Below are 17,481 nucleotides of genomic sequence, written 5' to 3'. Positions count from 1 at the left end.
CGGATCGGTGCATAGACTTGCGTACTCGCCGATACCCGATCCACCATTTTAGGCTGTATCGGAGGCATTTCCGATACTGGTATCGGTATCGGAACAACTCCAGATTGAACTGGTCTCATCCCAAGAAGAGGGGGTGATGTGGATCAGCTACTATTAAAAAGAGAGCTATGGTGGATCTATTATCTTGGAACTATGAACTATGGTTCAATCTTGACAAGACGGAGCTACTCTTTCTCCCAGGGAAAGATTGCCTTCTCACCTCTCCATCTCCATTGACAACACCACTGTGTTTCCCTCCCAGACTGCCAAGAACCTCGGGGTTATCCTGGACAACAAGCTGTCCTGCTCTGCCTACATTGCAGCGACAACCCGCTCCCGTAGGTTCTCCCTCTATAACATCCGCAAAATTCCCGTTCCTTACGAGGGAAGCAGCACAACTCCTGGTCCAGGCACTTGTCATCTCCCGCCTGGACTACTGCAACATTCTTCTGGCCGGGCTACCTGCCTCTGCCATTACAGCGCATTCAGAATGCTGCAGCCCGTCTGGTGTTCCAACCAAAATTCTCTCATGTCACTCCCCTCTTCTGGTCGCTTCACTGGCTTCCCATCTCTGCATGCATCAAATTCAAGACACTGGTACCCGCCTACAGAGCAGTACTGCCCCTCCCTATCTGCAATCTCTGGTCAGGTTCCAAACCTCGCCTCGCTCCATCCACTCCTCCACCCTTGCAGGTCGCCTCGCCCCTCCATTGCTACGTGGGCTCAGAAGTCGCTCATCCCGGTCGCGTCTCTTCTCATCCCTGGCGCCACAATGGTGGAACGAGCTCCCCCCTTCTGTCAGAACGGCTGAATCACTGCCCATCTTTCGGTGGAGACTAAAGACACATGTTTTCAAGTTACACCTGGACCCCTCTTGAACTAACCTATCTTCTTACCCTATTTTTAAAAAATAAAAATAAAATAAAAAAATAAAATGAACAAATGCTATATATTCCTATTAAAAGGCTTAGCTGATGAAGACTGAGATGCACAGTTGGTTTCTCTACTGTTGACAAATTGCACTTATTGTAAGTCGCTTTGGACAAAAGCGTCTGCTAAATGATGTGAAGATGAATGAATGAAGATTTTGATTGATTAGATTAGACAGTATTTATAAATATGATTTCTGACCTAGGGAGGATTTGAATTTACAAACACTGAATTTATAAACTTTAAGTGTTAACCTCTACACATTTCTGCTCAAGCACAAATTTTGCAAGCTGTTTCGCCAAATGAGAGTCCAACTACTACAAACAAACAAGGTAGAAAGTGATTTCAGGGACACAGAGGAACATATGTCAAACATATTTGATGACAACATAATAAAAATAAATACAGTGATCATGGAGAAAAATGCATGATTAGAGAGATCTTGACTTGGGCCATAAAATGATGAAATATTAGGAGTTTTTCCATTATTTCATGGCGTACATTTCTTGTAGAAGAAATTGGTCCACAGAAAACAAGTGGTCAAAATGTATAAAAGAGGCACATTTTTGTGTTACATGGTAAGACCTAACATGACCTAAACATGGCACTGGACAGTGGGAGTGACCTATGAAGCAGCAAATAAATAGCCCATCCCTGCCTGTTTTGACCACACTGACTCTTTTCTTGTGCTCTTGCCTGTCCTTCTCTCTTAATTATTGATTGTGATATTGTAAGTCATGGCTCAACAAGAATATAAACTTCTTAGTGACAATTTATTCACACACAAAGGCTGTGTTTTCCTAGAGGAAGAACATACTGAACTGACACGGGAATATATTGACAACTTGGAACACTTTGAAGTCAGAGATGATGACATCTTCCTTGTTACTTTCCCCAAATCAGGTGAGTATAATTTGACAAATGGGGTTACACTGTGTGTAGCTATTACAGAAAAACTGCATTTTGTTGATTTTTATCTTACTGGAAATGAAGGTCTACATGGCCCTTTCTTACTAAAGCAAGTTTTATGACCCTTGAACTATGTTGCACATGGATTTTACTAACCTCTGGACTTATCATATCTACGTCTATTATTTGTATTTATTTGCGCTGTCAATTATAGTTTTTATATTTATGTACAGTACCTTTCCTGTATTTATTTTTATTTATCTTAATTTATTACCTCTCTTTTTTTTTATTATTACCTTTTCCTGACTTCCTTGGCACTGTTCTGTCAATTGCTGCTGTGGCATCTGAATTTGCCCCAGGGGATCAATAAAGTGCAGTCTTATCTTATATTATCTTTATCTTATCAAACCCATTTGAACTCAATGATGAAATCAATCAATGATAAAACTGCAAAAATGCATGGGCACCAGCCTAAAAATGACAAAAAAAAAAAAAATGGCTGTTTTTCTTAGGTTTTTATTAACCCTTTAAACTCTAAGATTTTTATTAACCCTTTAAACTCAGCTTTTGTCCAAACAGCATCATGCTGTTTAGATGGCTCTAAAATCGAAACCATAATAGCTAGCATCATAATTCTTTTTGCATCTGAAAGCTAAGACTTCTGTCTTCACTGCAAGCCAATGCAACCCCTGTAGCATGTTTCTTGTCTTCCAGACATCGGTTACCCTCTTCGCCGGGGTGGGAGGGCCAAAACTAACAAAAACACCTTTGCACTCTGCTCACAAAAATGAGCATATCTCAAAAACCAAAAAATGTACTGTACATAGTTCAAGTACATGGCCAGACTGGTTCTAGCTGACAGAACAGTCTACAGTAACTCAGATAACCTCTTTACAACTGTGGTGAGCAGAAAAGCATCTCAGAATGCAACACGTCAAACCTTGAGGCAGATGTCACTTTGGTAGCCGGTTGACATTGAGCTGAAAGCTGATACCTATCCAGTATTAGTAAGGTGTTCCTAATAAAGTGCTCAGTGAGTGTATGTTTAGTGTGTGTATTTGGCAAATGTTGGTCAAAAAACATGTCCAATTTTGTCCGATTTTTAATTTAGGACACAATTTCAATATTTTTTCCAGTTATTATGGTTTATTGATTTACATAGCCTTTTAGCTTGGGTTGTGCAGATTTTAGGGATATTAAACATTTGAAGATACTCAAAAAAATGACATCACAGTAAGCAAGGTACCAGTGTAGGCTCTAGCGGACCATTTCTATTGCAGAGTATAAAGGGTTAAAGTGGAAAGTGTGGTGAAGACCATTGTTAAAGATAGGAAGACAAAATCATTGATTCACAAAACTATGTTACCAGACCTCCTATTGTCAGCGATTTTCTCTGAATACTCTGGTAAAAATTACCTACCTACTTCATTGTATGAGTGAGCTTTGATGTCCTGGGATCATTTACAAAATACAAATACATGACCATTAATAAGATATCCCACATTTTACCCACAACTGTTTAATTAACAAGGCAAGCAATACTTTAAATTAGTGACAATTTAAAAAAAAAAGCTCACTGCCATGTTTATGCCAAAGTGGGTCTGGGTCCTCAGAACTCCTAACCAAGTCTTAATATAGGGCTCGGTACTCCAGTGCCTCGGCGGGGGTCTGTGTTGTTTGATTAACATCAAAGCAGATACATGTGGTATATGAGTTATAATTAGATTCATGTGGCTGAATCTGCGCTGCATGGGATGAGCAGAGTACAGTTGATGAGGAGTTTTAAGTCCAAGTGGAACTTTTTTCCAACTACAGTGAATGAAGTAGATGAACCAAATATCTTTGCAATATCAGTAGCAATGCAGTTACATTTTACAACCAGCAGATGTCATTGTCCCCATATTTATAGGAATTTAACTACACTACATATATTAATATTATTACACATGTACAAGGTGCACTGAAAGTGGGAGTGAGAGGCCTTTGATTATTGTGTTAAAATAGCCAATTTATTATTGATGTCTAGTGTAGATAGTTAGACAACTCTACACTGTACACAACCACAAAAATCTTTGCTGATGTGCTTGATATTAAAAAGTGACATGAACTGTATTAATTTAAACTTGAACTGAAACCAACCAGGAACGGTGTGGACCCAGAGGATCATCATCCTAATCTATGAAGAGAATTTCTCGGAGATGAAGAACATGGCCAGCTTCATGAGAATGCCCTGGCTGGAGTACCCTCCTAAGGGGAGCAACTACAACACCCGCCGCTCGCCACGCCTCTTTTGCTCCCACCTACCGCCGCACCTCATGCCCAGGGGCCTCCTCAAAAAGAAGGCCAAAGTCAGTTTGTATATATACTATCTATATGCTATAAGTGACCACACATACACACACACACACACTCACACACACAGGTACAGACATAAAGTAATGCAGTATGACAAGATAAGATTCAATTTTAATTATCCTCATGGAGAAATTGGGTTGTTTGAAACAGAAAATAACAATAGGGTATAGCAAAGACTATAAATAAGAATATAGCAAATTATGGTCTTGATGGCGACAATGACGATATTGACCGAGTTGGCATTGATGCCACCCGCCAGATCTGGATTTTCACCCCAGTTTTCTTATTCTGTTTATTCTGTGTATTTTGTTGATGTTCACTTTGTTATAAGTATTTGTTAGCAAACTCTCTGCACCCATTGCACGCCTGGCCATCATGGAAGGGGGATCTCTCTCTAAGGTTTTTTCCATTGTTTTCCCGAATGAGGTTTTCATGGGAATTTTTCCTTGTTCTCTTTGAGGGTCTAAGCTTGGGGGGTGGCGTTTTCATTTATTGTTTCATAATGTTTCATAATGTAAGTGCTGTGAAGCCCTTTGAGACTGTAACTGTGATTGAGGGCTATACAGGAGAGAAAAGAAAAGGTTGAACGGGGGTTAAGGTTTAAGTAATGCAGTAACAGAGTGTTACTGGGATTAGTAACTGAAATGTACTGAATTTGAAATTGTAATCCCTTACACTACTCGTTACTGAAAAAAGTTTACATCACGTTACTGTAATACCGTACACTACTGAGTAATGTGTTGCCGCCCAATGTCAAAAAGACATTTATTTCTATGAAAATGTCACTAATTATCACTTTAAGTAAAAATATATGAATGAAAAGTATGAAAGAATATTAATTACAGTGTTATGAGGGTGAACAAAATAACAGCAGTAGAACATACTGGGAAAAAGAAAAATGCATTATAATATGAACCACAGGAAAATATGTAGTATGAGTATGAGTTAAAGCATGCATATATGCAATATATAGGAAATGAGAAAGAATATGTGAATGTGATGAAAATAAATGTGTGTATTATGTACCTGAAAATGTATACACATGATCTCCTCTCCTATAAGGTTGTCTATGTGACCAGGAATCCTAAAGATGTAATGGTGTCCTATTTCCACTTTACCAAGTTCATGAAGACGTTGAAGAAACCTGAGAACTTTGATGAGATGCTGGACAAGTTCCTCAGCGGATGGAGTGAGTAGCCCATAGGCGAGAGGCCATCTCACTAAGCGTTACCTGACTGACTGACTGACTGACTGACTGAATGCATGACCTGAATTTGCCTCATGATGCCCTCGGCTTCGCTGTGGGAAAAAGACTCACTACATAAAGTAGTGAGTCTGAGTTCCCACTCCCAGCATGGGCGGAAATTACGGGGGGGACAGGGGGGTCCGGACCCCCCCTTCCTGGGAAAAACAGAGAGTTGTCCCCCTCAATATATCATTGTAAACATAATTATATAATTTTAAATAATATAATAATATGCATTGAAAGCACTTGTGCTAATTATAGACACAAAACAATGCGTTTTTAAGTTTCTAAAGATTGCGCGCCCCCCCCTCTCATACGCCTCACAGTGGTTTGGTCCACTGCCTACCTGCCTCCCCGAACCCCCCCGCACACACATTAGTCCTCGGTACGAGTGTGTGTGGAGGATCTCTGGAAGTGTGTCAGTGGTGGCAGACCTCCAGCTGCTTCGCAAAGGTTAACTTAAAACAAAGGATGTGTCAGACATTTTTCTTTACTTCTACCACTCAATAGAATAAAACACATTCACAATTGTAACCTAGACTACATTTTGTTCGCTCCATTACCTCGCGGTTGAATCTTGTGCGTCAGCGTGTTGGTGGAGCAGCCGCGTCTCCTAATGCATGTATGTGTATGGAGGCAGGAGGTCTATCCGCAATTAAAATCCTCATAACTCACTGAATTTTCGACCGATTTTCAAGCGGTTTGGTTTGTTACAAATGCCAGACATGTATTTATGATACAGGATACTTGGTTAAATTAAAATGCGGGTTTTCATACCAAAATTATCTTTTGTACATGGTAACAGTAATATTTCTATAATATAATAGGCTATTTCAGATTAACTTACCCTACGTAATTAGGTTCTAAGTATATTCTTTTTTTCTTACTGCATGTAAAATGGCTGCCACTATGTAATTTTGTTTATAATTTTGGAAATAAATGAAGACTTAATTCTTAAAAAAGACCCTGAAGTAAGTTTCTGGCAGGCTTCACAGCGTTCTGGACTTTTACACATTGACAGCAAAACATTAGAGATCTGCTTTTTCGGGAAAACTAAATCTAATTAGGCATATATTAGCTTTAGTTCAGCTAATGGGTGTTGCATCTCACCTACTACTGTAAATAACCTGCATGCTGTGTGTGTGTGTGTGTGGGGTGTGTGTGTGTGTGTGTGTCTATTTGTCAGCCAGCCAGGTCAGTTAAAATGGCAGAGAAAAGAAAAACAGACATCCGATCATTTTTCAGTGCACCGAAACGCCAAGTAGAAAGACCCCAGTAATATCAAAGGCAATTTGATAAAATCTTCATAAGAAAGGAATGAAGTGCTTATGGAAATGTTTCATAATGGACCTCTATATACATTTAATACAACAGTACTTTTGGCGGCACCTTTGGTGTCCCCTTCAGGAATTGCTCTTGAGAAATTTTTCTGTTTATTGTCCCCCCCAACAGTGAAATGAAATATCCGCCCTTGACTCCCAGTGCAGTTAGTCTCAGTACTCACGTGTGTAATTATGTGAGTACCTATACTGCTCAATAATAAGTCTGAACACTAAGTATAGTAAGTACAGTAAGAACAGTAAATAAGTAAATACGCTATAACACTATAGGCAAAGTGGGCTTCAGGATTTCTCTCAAACACGGCGGCTACCTGAACTGTAAAATGTGCACTCACTTACTAACTCCAATTAAAGGTTAAATGTGTAATATTTCTGCTTTACTTAAGCATAATATGACTAGTAAATATCAGCAGAGGTTCCTGAATGGCAGTGACTGAAACAAAGTGAACAGCCGCCACGCACGCACTGCAGAGGTTTCTGCATTCAAAAACACAGGAGCGAGCTGAGGCTGATATTTTTGTTGTTTGAAGGCCCTCCTACCGCACCAAGGTCCGTTCAAAAATCTGGTAATTTGTTATTGTTATAAGATATTTTTATTTTATTTAAACAGACAATAAAGGACAACACAAACAGGTAATTCAACGATACGATAACAATACGATTAGACAACTATCTAACAAAGACAAACAAAAAAGACAGAACAAGAGTCATAGAAAAATTATAATAAGAATAATAATAATAAGAAGAAGAACAAGAAGAAGAAGAAGAAAGAAAAGACACAACTTTGCCCTGCTCTGCGATTCGAGGGGGGCATGAGGTTCCCGACCACTCAACCATCCTGTGCCCCTTCGAGAAGAAGGCCGGCCAGCCTTTCCATCTCTATCCATATGTTGATGTTATTTTCTTTTGCCCCATGCACCCTCGCTGTCGACAACTCTAAATTAACTATATTCAAAAAAGACATTAACCACTGTCGACCAGAGAGATCATGGGGTTGGGGCTTCCAGTGCTGGGCGACCATCTTTTTAGCAGCTGTCAATCCTGCAAGCAGTACTCTCTTTCTTGTTAAAAGTAAATGAAGATGGGATTTGTTATTCAGGATTAGTACAGTAAGGGTTGAAGGGATAGGAGTTGAGAGTAATATGGAGAGATTAGAGGCAACCCTTGGCCAAAAATGTGTCACCTTGGGGCATTCCCGGATCATATGAAAAAACGTGCCCAGGATGTTTGTAGGGCAAAGGGTGCAATTTGGGTTGTTAGTGATTTTCATTGTTGTTTTTGGGAGTCAAATATGTTCTGTGTACAAAGTTGTAATGTATCTGTTGGAGGTTGGGATTCCTCAAGACCAACAAGATGTTTGACCATACAGCATTCCAGTCAAAGTCAGAGACTATGTCAGGTATGTCACCCCTCCACAATGTATCTAAAGAAAGGGTTTTACCAGATTTCTGTAGAAACCAAGCGCTTTGATCCCCCCCCCTTTTTTTTTAATAGATTATGTCATATAATGGATGTGGGGAAGGGGGTGACAACCATGCAGTGTTGGGGAAGTTACTTTCAAAATGTAAAAACCAAAAATATTATTTATTACTTATTAATTTATTACTTATTATTTCCTTATTAAAAGTAGTGTGATTAAGTTACTTTATTACTTTCTGTATATGGTAACTAGTTTTATTACTAGTTATATTACTTCAGTACTTTCACTCAGCAATTATGCTGATATGTCCAACTGGTGGAGTACTGAAAATCGGACACAGGCACAAATTTATGTCTTTTAACTCTTTATTTAAAGAGATTAAATAACCTCTTCACTCCTAATTAAGAACTTATGATTAGCAGCAAATGTTAACAACAAATAAATAAGTAAAAAAATAAAGTGCCTAAATGGGGATTGAGTGGCATAATGCCTACAAGCTCACAGTGAGCTCTTGAAAAATAAAACAACATTGTGCGTAGGCAAAATTATTTTCTTTGCTGCTTTTTTAAACAATAACAATAAAAAAATAAAATACTGACCACCACTTAAGAAAAAAAAGCATCCTTCATTCAGCAGTATGGGCGACAGGCTACGGAGCGTGGCGGGGACAGTAAACAAGAAGTTATGTCAGACCTACAGTAGCTGAGAAAAAAGACGAGAGGATATACAAATTTTATTTCATTTGCTCTTTGAATCATCGTGACCAGTAATATTATTACAGTTACTTACAATTACAGTTTCCCATTTGGCAGACGCTGTACAGACCCATGGCGCATGTGTTCAAATCTATGCACTGAAGCACTGCGACACGGTTAAATTACCTAATTCCACTAACATTACTTAAATACCACAAGATGACGTCACCTACCGTTAAAGTTTGTAGGGCAGCGAAGACAAGTTACTGTCTGCAAATCCCCGTTACTGACTGTGGAATGTTAAGTTTCACTTTTGTTTTCACACCGGGAGAGTCTGTGGATTGAGTTCAATGCTGCTGGTCTCCTGTCTGTACATCTCCAAATTACAGACATGATGGGATGCGACATCAGGCGCATTAGAGATCGATTTAGATCCAAACACTGACCAACTTTTGATTTTGTGCCTCTGTATGGGAAACACTGCAAATCACAGTCAAAGACGCCCTCTAGATGCCATCTGATGAAGCGCATCATCTCACTAAGCGTTACCTGACTGACTGCCTGACTGTCTGACTGTCTGACCTGAATTTGCCTCGTGATGCCCTTGGCTGCGCCGTGGGAAAAAGAAAGAAGAAGCTGGGAGATCTTAAGTCGCCGGGACATGGATCCCTTTACTGCTGCATTGTGGGACTTTTTTTTATTGGAATGCCATCAATTAATAATTCAGCATTATTATAGACAGGTAAATACCGATTCCATTTCAGAGAAATATTGTAAATTTTTTGTGCTGCCTTCCACACACTTATTATTAAGATATTATTGGGTCAAATCGTTTTTTGCATTGATTGATGGACAGACTTGAAAATAATACATCACATGGTTTGAGAGAATTTACTATGCGTGCTTCTATATCTTGATGATGTTACTGAGTTTGATGCAAGGCTGCTTGCCCTTCCATATGAATTTAGAGACTACAGATTGTAGTTTATTCCAGAATAATTTTGGAGGAGAAGGAAAGGTAAAGAGAGAGAAAATCTAATTTAAAAAATAACAGAGTCTTTGTCATTCTTATAGATTCCTTATATTAGATCAATGTCAAGTTATAAACATTTTTCCCTTCCCATCATCCTTTATCCATATGGTAGGGCATGCTTGTAGCTCAGCAAGTGTCCTATACACATGAAAGTAGATACTAAATATTATATTGAGCACTAAGCTTACAACAATTACAGAGAGACATATACACATAAGATGTGAATATGCTAGTAGTCAGGTAAGCCTTGAAATATATACAGGGACTAAATGGATGAGTTTTTATTATTAGGCCGTATGTATATTAAAATAATATACAATGGCATTAATGGAAATATCAGTTGGGTGAGTTGTAGTATAAAACCACCTCTCCCATTCCATGATACAGTTTGTATTTTATCTATGTAAATTAGTATTTTATTTCTATAAATAAATATAGTAAAGCACCTTAACTAAATAAGTAGAATCGTGCAAATTAAGCAAATGTATCTATTCAATGCTTGTCTCTATTCAATATGTTTGTTCAATCACTTGTACATTTGTCTATCCACTTAATATAAAGACTGGAGGATAGAAAAGGAGAGTGAAAGAACTTTCCCCTACGTTAAGAAATGCAACCAGCTGTTTACATCCACTGTAGCCCAAGTGCTCAGCACCTCCAATATGTTGCTAGAGGGTCATTGCATCAATTAAAAGTCCTCTATTCATAGTATTCCCATGATGTCACATGCATTTCCTACCAATATGGTGCTGTACAATAGACAGCTTATTGTCTGGGGCTGTCATTTGATTATAATCAACTGTTAATTATTAGGCCTTATGTATATTAATAGATATAAAAAAAATGGCATGTGGAGTTCCCCAGGGGTCGATCCTTGGGCCTCTTCTGTTCAATCTCTACATGCTGCCACTAGCTCAAATTATGCAAAACAACAGTATTTCCTATCATAATTACGCAGACGACACACAGATCTACATAGCTTTATCAACTGATGACTATGGTCCAATAGACTCACTAAATAAGTGCATTGAACAAATCAATGACTGGATGTGCCACAATTTTCTGCAACTAAATAAAGATAAAACTGAAATAATTGTTTTTGGTGCCAAAGAGGAGAGACTTAAAGTCACTGCTCACCTTGAATCCCTCTCACTGGAGACTAAAAACCAAGTCAGAAATCTTGGTGTAGTCATGGACTCTGACCTAAACTTCAACAGCCACATCAAGACAATTACAAAATCTGCCTACTATCACCTTAAAAATATTGCAAGAATTAAAGAATTCATGTCCAAGCAGGACCTTGAAAAACTTGTTCATGCATTTATTTTTAGTAGGCTTGACTACTGTAACAGTGTCTTTACAGGTCTCTCTAAAAAAGCTATTAGACAACTGCAGCTCATCCAAAATGCTGCTGCCAGGGTTCGAACCAGGACTAAGAACATGGACCATATCACTCCAGTGCTGAGATCACTGCATTGGCTTCCTGTGTGCCAAAGAACTGAGTTTAAAATTATGTTGCATGTTTATGCACTTAATGGTTTAGGACCAAAATACATTTCTGATCTCCTTCAATGTTATGAACCCACCAGACCCCTCAGGTCTTCAGGTGCTGGTCTGCTTACTGTTCCCAGGGTCAGAACAAAGCATGGAGAAGCAGCTTTTCTTTTTTTATGCTCCTCATGCCTGGAACAAACTTCCAGAAAATCTGAGGTCTGCCTCCACTTTACAATCTTTTAAATCAGGGCTTAAAACGTTTCTGTTCGCCAGGGCTTTTTAAGAAATCTAGGGCAACACTCATCTGCACTGTAATAATTTTTAATTGAAAATTGTTTACCTTTACTGTATTTTTTATTACTCTGTAAAGCACTTTGAATTGCCTCAGTGTATGAAATGTGCTATACAAATAAAGCTGCCTTGCCTTAATCTATTACAATCACCTGTTACCTTCCTACCAAGATTGCGGTGTGGTGATGTAACAGAATTATGCCTCCCCTACTCTTTCTCTTTATCTCTGTCCAGTGGTTGGAGGTTGCTGGTTTGACCACGTCCGTGGATGGAACACCAACCAGGACAAGTTCAACATTCTCTTCCTCAGCTATGAGGAGATGATCAAGGTGATCAGTGTTAACATACAGGCATACACTGTCAGCTGTATGTTGTATGTCAATAGGATAAGACCGATACACCAGTTTACCAATAAATTAAGCAGATGTTGGCCTTTTATTAAAAATCAGATGTGGTCCAGTCAGTATCGTCCACCTCTGATATGATGTATATGATACAGTTTGATTGATTGCATATTTATTATAGAATTGATCAGTACTACACTGGATGTCTGTGGGAAGCCCTTAAACTGAATTGATTCTAACAAGACATTTTGATCAGATTCAACACAAGTATGCATGAATATGTTTTATTATTTTATTATTATTATTATTAGTGGTAGTAGTAGCAGCAGTAGTAGTTGTAGTAGTAGTAATACTAGTAGTAGTACTGAGTTATCTGAGTTGTAGTGCCCTATGGTCTAAATGCAACATGATCTCATAAAAAGTTGTGAAATGAGCATCTCTGAAACGCGATTTATGTGCTGTGGACAGGAGTTATGTGACAGTTACATTCCTCCACCACAAATTGAATTCTGTGATAATAACACAAATTGGATTCTGCTACATTTCAGCGAAAGGTTGGCTTAACGGTCAAGTTTAGGCAAGTAAAACAGCTTTGGTTAAGGTTAGGATTAAGGTTATGGTTAAGCTTAGGCAGCTAAAACAACTTTGGTTAAGGTTTGGGTTAAGGTTATGGTTAGGCAACTAAAACAACTCGGTTTAGGTTAGGGAAAGGGTTTGGTCATGGTTAAATCCGAAAAACTTTAGTTAAAAACTTCATTGTAAAAGCTGGGAATTGAGTTCCAGTCACCGGCATTGAAGGTAAATGCATACGTTATTATAGTCGTGCCTATTTCATGTAACCGTTTTGTGCTGAGAGTAAAACGGAATTTCACACTTTTCATGCCACTAACATCTTGTGAATACCGTTGTTTTGCTAAAAACTGAGTTAAATGCACATGCACACACACACACACACACACACACACACTCTTGCTTTTTGTGTTTATTTCTTCTGTGGGTCAGGACTTGAGGTCAGCGGTAGTGCGTCTGTGCGAGTTTGTGGGGAAGAACCTGACGGATGCGGCCATTGACAGCATTGTCGAGAAGGTGACCTTTGACAACATGAAGAATGACAAAAAGGCCAACTACGAGGTCCTGCCAGACAATGTCGGGAACAAAACCAAGGGCAAGTTCATGAGGAAAGGTGAGCACTGAACAGCCAAGTGTCAGCGAATGGGGGGAATTCATTGCTCATGTGACCAGCACTGGAACAGAATTCTTTTTTTCAGAACTAAGAAAACATGAGAGAAACAGAGTAAGACAAAAGTACAATGCAGGTTTTAGAAAAGTAGAACTAATTACCTATAGAGTAATTCTTTCCCGCTGAATTGAGAGGCTTTGGGGATGGGAGGACTAGAGCTTTCAGGGCCATGTTCCCAGACATGAAAGTCCTAGACTAAAAATTGCAAAGGAAAATGTCTTTTTCTAGTATAAGGCTTAATTTGTGTTTACCAGCTCTCTGAATTCTACATTGTTTGCTTGATCTATGAGATGGTCAATTTCCATGCATTTGGTGCGGTGAACACCTATTACTGACCATTGCACTTCACCTCTATTGCGTGGTCATCAATTGGGTATGGTAAGGTGTACCACTCATCATACCTTAGCCTAAGTGAAATTTGATCTTGTACTTCTTTTTATTGTCATAATGGAAAACTAAGATCAAGCAAAATCACTAGAAAGCCATATCTACAAAAATTCCCATCAAGCTGATAGTTTGGTGACCAACATCTAATAATTTATCACATTGACCAATATCTTGTCAGTCATCAGTTGCTCCACTTTCCCTCCTGAAATTTAGTGTATGTATATGAGCAGGCTTGGAGGTTTTGGTTGTAAAGGATATATTTGCCACAGTCAGAAGCTACTAACGTCTCCTGTTGTTTTCAAATATACTTTAAACAGCTCAGAGACATACTGCTGCCTTGACTGATGTAATCCATCATCTTAAGTAACACATGTATTGGATTTTTACCCACAATGATGATAATGCCACAATCATTGCAATTATATCAAAAGTAGTTCCATCTTCCAGAATTGAATGGGAAGAGATCATTGCGTGTCCGCAGCTAAATGTTGCCTTCCACGTAAAAGAATAGTTCACCCAAAAGTTACAATTTTATCATTATCTTATTCAAAATCTGCTATTCCCTATTTAACCAAGCTGATAAATGAAAATTCCTGACATAATACCTGCTAATGTTCAAAATCAAAGTTTTTATCTCTTTTTATTGAATATTTAACCTAGTTTAACAAAACACTGAAAATACATTTCACAAAACAAATTAACAAAACACAAAACACAACATTTCACAAAACAAATTAACAAAACCGAAAACACTACATTTCACAAAACAAATTCACAAAACCGAAAACACTACATTTCACAAAACAAATTCACAAAACACAAAACACATTTCACAAACAAATTAACAAAACTGAAAACACATTTAAAAAAACAAATTAACAAAACAACATTTCACAAAACAAATGAACAAATCTCAAAACACAACATTTCACAAAACAAATGAACAAATCACAAAACACAACATTTCACAAAACAAATCAGAAAATAATTCAACATTTCACAGAAAACGGAAAAGGTAGGTCCTTACCTTCTCGTTCCTGATTGGATGTCTGTGTTGTCATTCAAGGTAACAGGAAGTGGGACTAGCGGTGGCCGGGGGTAGGTAATGCATGACAAGTCACAAAACAACAACTGATTGTTGATTGATTGGTCACGCATTACCCCCCCCCCCCCCCCCCAACGCCCACCACACACACGCACACACACAAACAAATTGGTTCAAACAGTATTTGTGCTCATTTTAACTCTTGCGCTTTTATTTTGAAGGCATCGCTGCTAGTCCCACTTCCTGTTACCATGAGTGACAACAAATACATCCAATCAGTAGGACATACCTTTTCCATTTTCTGTGAAATACTGAATTGTTTTCTCTTTTGCCGTTTTTTAACTTGCTGATTTGTTTTGTCAAACGTTGTGTTTTGTGTTTTGTTAATTTGTTTTGTGAAATGTGTTTTGAGTTTTGTTCATTTGTTTTGTGAAATGTTGTGTTTTCAGTTTTCTTCATTTGTTTTGTGAAATGTGTTTTGTGATTTGTTAATTTGTTTTGTGAAATATGTTTTCGGGTTTGTAAAGATGTTTTGTGAAATGTGTTTTGTGATTTGTTAATTTGTTTTGTGAAATGTTGTGTTTTCAGTTTTGTTAATTTGTTTTGTGAAATGTTGTTGTGTTTTGCACTTCAGGGTCACTGTAGGCTTTGGCTACGTGCTCATGGTTCTTTATATCATTATTAATCACTTAAAGAGTAACTAAACCCCACCCAAATCTGTGCTGAAGCCTGACACCTAATGGTGAAAAGTAGGGTACGATCAGCTATTGGCTGGTCTTTGGTCATGTCACCCTCTATACAGCAGGTGGTGACACCTGGCACCAAACACCAGCCAATAGCAGATAGCCAGTTCAGTACCCTACTTTTCACCATTAGGTGTCAGGCTTTACCAAAGATTTGGGTTTGGGGTTTAGTTGCTCTTTAAATCAATCAGCATTTCCAGTTGAATAGATTTCCCTGTAAATTTGTTCATATAGGCCTAGCTTTGTTAATATGGTTATTATTAGTAGGCTTAAAAATGGACAAACACATTTTGCTGTTAAGATGAGGCCTGTGACTACTTAAAGTGACTTTGCATAAAGAATTAAACTTTCTAAGGAGAAACCTCCTCAGCGTATCTGCCCTCACGCATGTTTCTAACCACATGTGGGTTTTGATCGTACCAAAGAACATATTCCGTTTGTAAGTAGCCTACACTTTAAGATCAAATCTGATCTGATGTTGTCGCGCTCTGTAATGGGGTCATAAGTAGGTTTGTCCCTACACTTGCCTGGCCGCAAGTTTTTTTCTGCCTGTGGTGTTGTGTGTTTGTCCACTTGTATTTTACTGCACGATGTGTCAGGTCATTGTTTTCAAAATCCAACGCATATATTATATATTGGCTGTGTTGTATATCTTGATTGATATTATAAGTTACTCTTATTATGTTGTTTGCTGGCTCTCTCCATATTGGCTAGTTGAGGATGGATGTGCACTTCATTTGGCCTGAACATATGCACTGTTGTTGATGTGTGTCATATGTGTGTATGTGTGTCTATGAGAGAGAGGTCATAAATGGCCCAAAGTTCTTAAAACCAGGGCCCCAGGATAGGTCAACGTGGCCCTGGCCGTAATACCACTGCTTCTGCTGCTGAATAGAATTCGTTTTTTTCAGTGGCACTAAGTAATATCTCAATTTCTGCATCGCTGAAGATCTTCTTTTTCACTTTCTTCAGTAGCATTTTAGTCTGGAAGATTATGTTTGTAGGTGTTCTGCCTAATATTGCAGCATGAATGCTCTTCCCATTTACAAGTGATCGGGATTCATCAACATATGCATGTCAATATGATTGAAAACAGATGCTTCCGAACATTTGATGAATAGCATACGTTTTTAGTGTACACACAAATTTACAAACATATTGATAAATGAGACCCATCGTTTCTCCATGGGTTTCATTAAATCAAAGCAACTCAATGTCAACAATTTTAAATCACCATTGTTTGTGTGCTGGCCTCTAGTGGAGATCATAACACCACATCATTCACAACTTGGAGAGACTTTCAATGCCTGTGTGTGTGTGTGTGTGTGTGTGTGTGTGTGTGTCAATTTCAACCCACCATGTATCAGGTACCACTGGTGACTGGAAGAATACGATGACGGTGGCACAGAGTGAGCGCTTTGACAAGGTCTATGAGGAAAGGATGAAGGACTTCCCACTCAAATTCATCTGGGACGTCACTGAAATCCAGAAGTGAATCTCTCTCCACCTCTCTCTCTGGAGACTCAACTTACAGTGCTTAGAAAATACTATGATCAAAAAAATTCCTCTGAGTTCAAATCTTTGACCTTTAATGATATTGTCCTCATTAGGCAAACCAGTGTAACTTTTTAAATGCTAGAACACAGTGCCAAGATAAATAATTTCTCCATGTTATGTCAAAAGCAGCTTCAAGTTTTAATATCAGCTAGGCTGAAAGATAAAATGCAGTAACCTTGTTTGAAGTGTCTGTAATTGTATACATTGTTATGTAACCAGATAACGTACAGCTTAATCACTGCAGTTTGATCAAGTGTAATCATTGCAATGTTGTCATTTAGATGCTAATAAAGCTCTATTTGTATCAATTTCATAAATCATAATACTTAATTTAATGCAATTTCATATGTATTTCTGAATTACATAATCCAGTTTGATGGGAATTTGTCAAATAGTTTAAATGCGTAAACCTT

At 38.3% G+C, this 17,481-nt stretch overlaps 1 protein-coding gene across 1 annotated transcript; it reads left to right on the top strand.

Annotated features, from left to right (window-relative positions):
* Positions 1–1,706: 1,706 nt before the first annotated feature.
* LOC139915114 (amine sulfotransferase-like) lies at positions 1,707–17,006 on the top strand. Its single transcript, XM_071903599.1, has 6 exons — positions 1,707–1,872; positions 4,021–4,226; positions 5,296–5,422; positions 11,987–12,081; positions 13,099–13,279; positions 16,879–17,006. Exons 1-6 carry the CDS (start codon positions 1,707–1,709, stop codon positions 17,004–17,006), a joined length of 903 nt encoding a protein of 300 aa, XP_071759700.1.
* Positions 17,007–17,481: the final 475 nt, after the last annotated feature.

This window comes from Centroberyx gerrardi, chromosome 17 (genome assembly GCF_048128805.1).
Source record: "Centroberyx gerrardi isolate f3 chromosome 17, fCenGer3.hap1.cur.20231027, whole genome shotgun sequence".
Classification (NCBI taxonomy): domain Eukaryota; kingdom Metazoa; phylum Chordata; class Actinopteri; order Beryciformes; family Berycidae; genus Centroberyx; species Centroberyx gerrardi.
The sequence above is the reverse complement of the archived record's forward strand: the minus strand, read 5'-3'. Positions and strand labels throughout refer to the sequence as shown.

Bases quoted from the DNA above. Each gene is read 5' to 3' on its own strand.
- LOC139915114 (XM_071903599.1), top strand. From the start codon at position 1,707: ATGGCTCAACAAGAATATAAACTTCTTAGTGACAATTTATTCACACAC. The intron at 4,227-5,295 runs GTCAGTTTGTAT...CTCTCCTATAAG, and splicing joins TCCTCAAAAAGAAGGCCAAA to GTTGTCTATGTGACCAGGAA. The intron at 5,423-11,986 runs GTGAGTAGCCCA...ATCTCTGTCCAG, and splicing joins CAAGTTCCTCAGCGGATGGA to TGGTTGGAGGTTGCTGGTTT.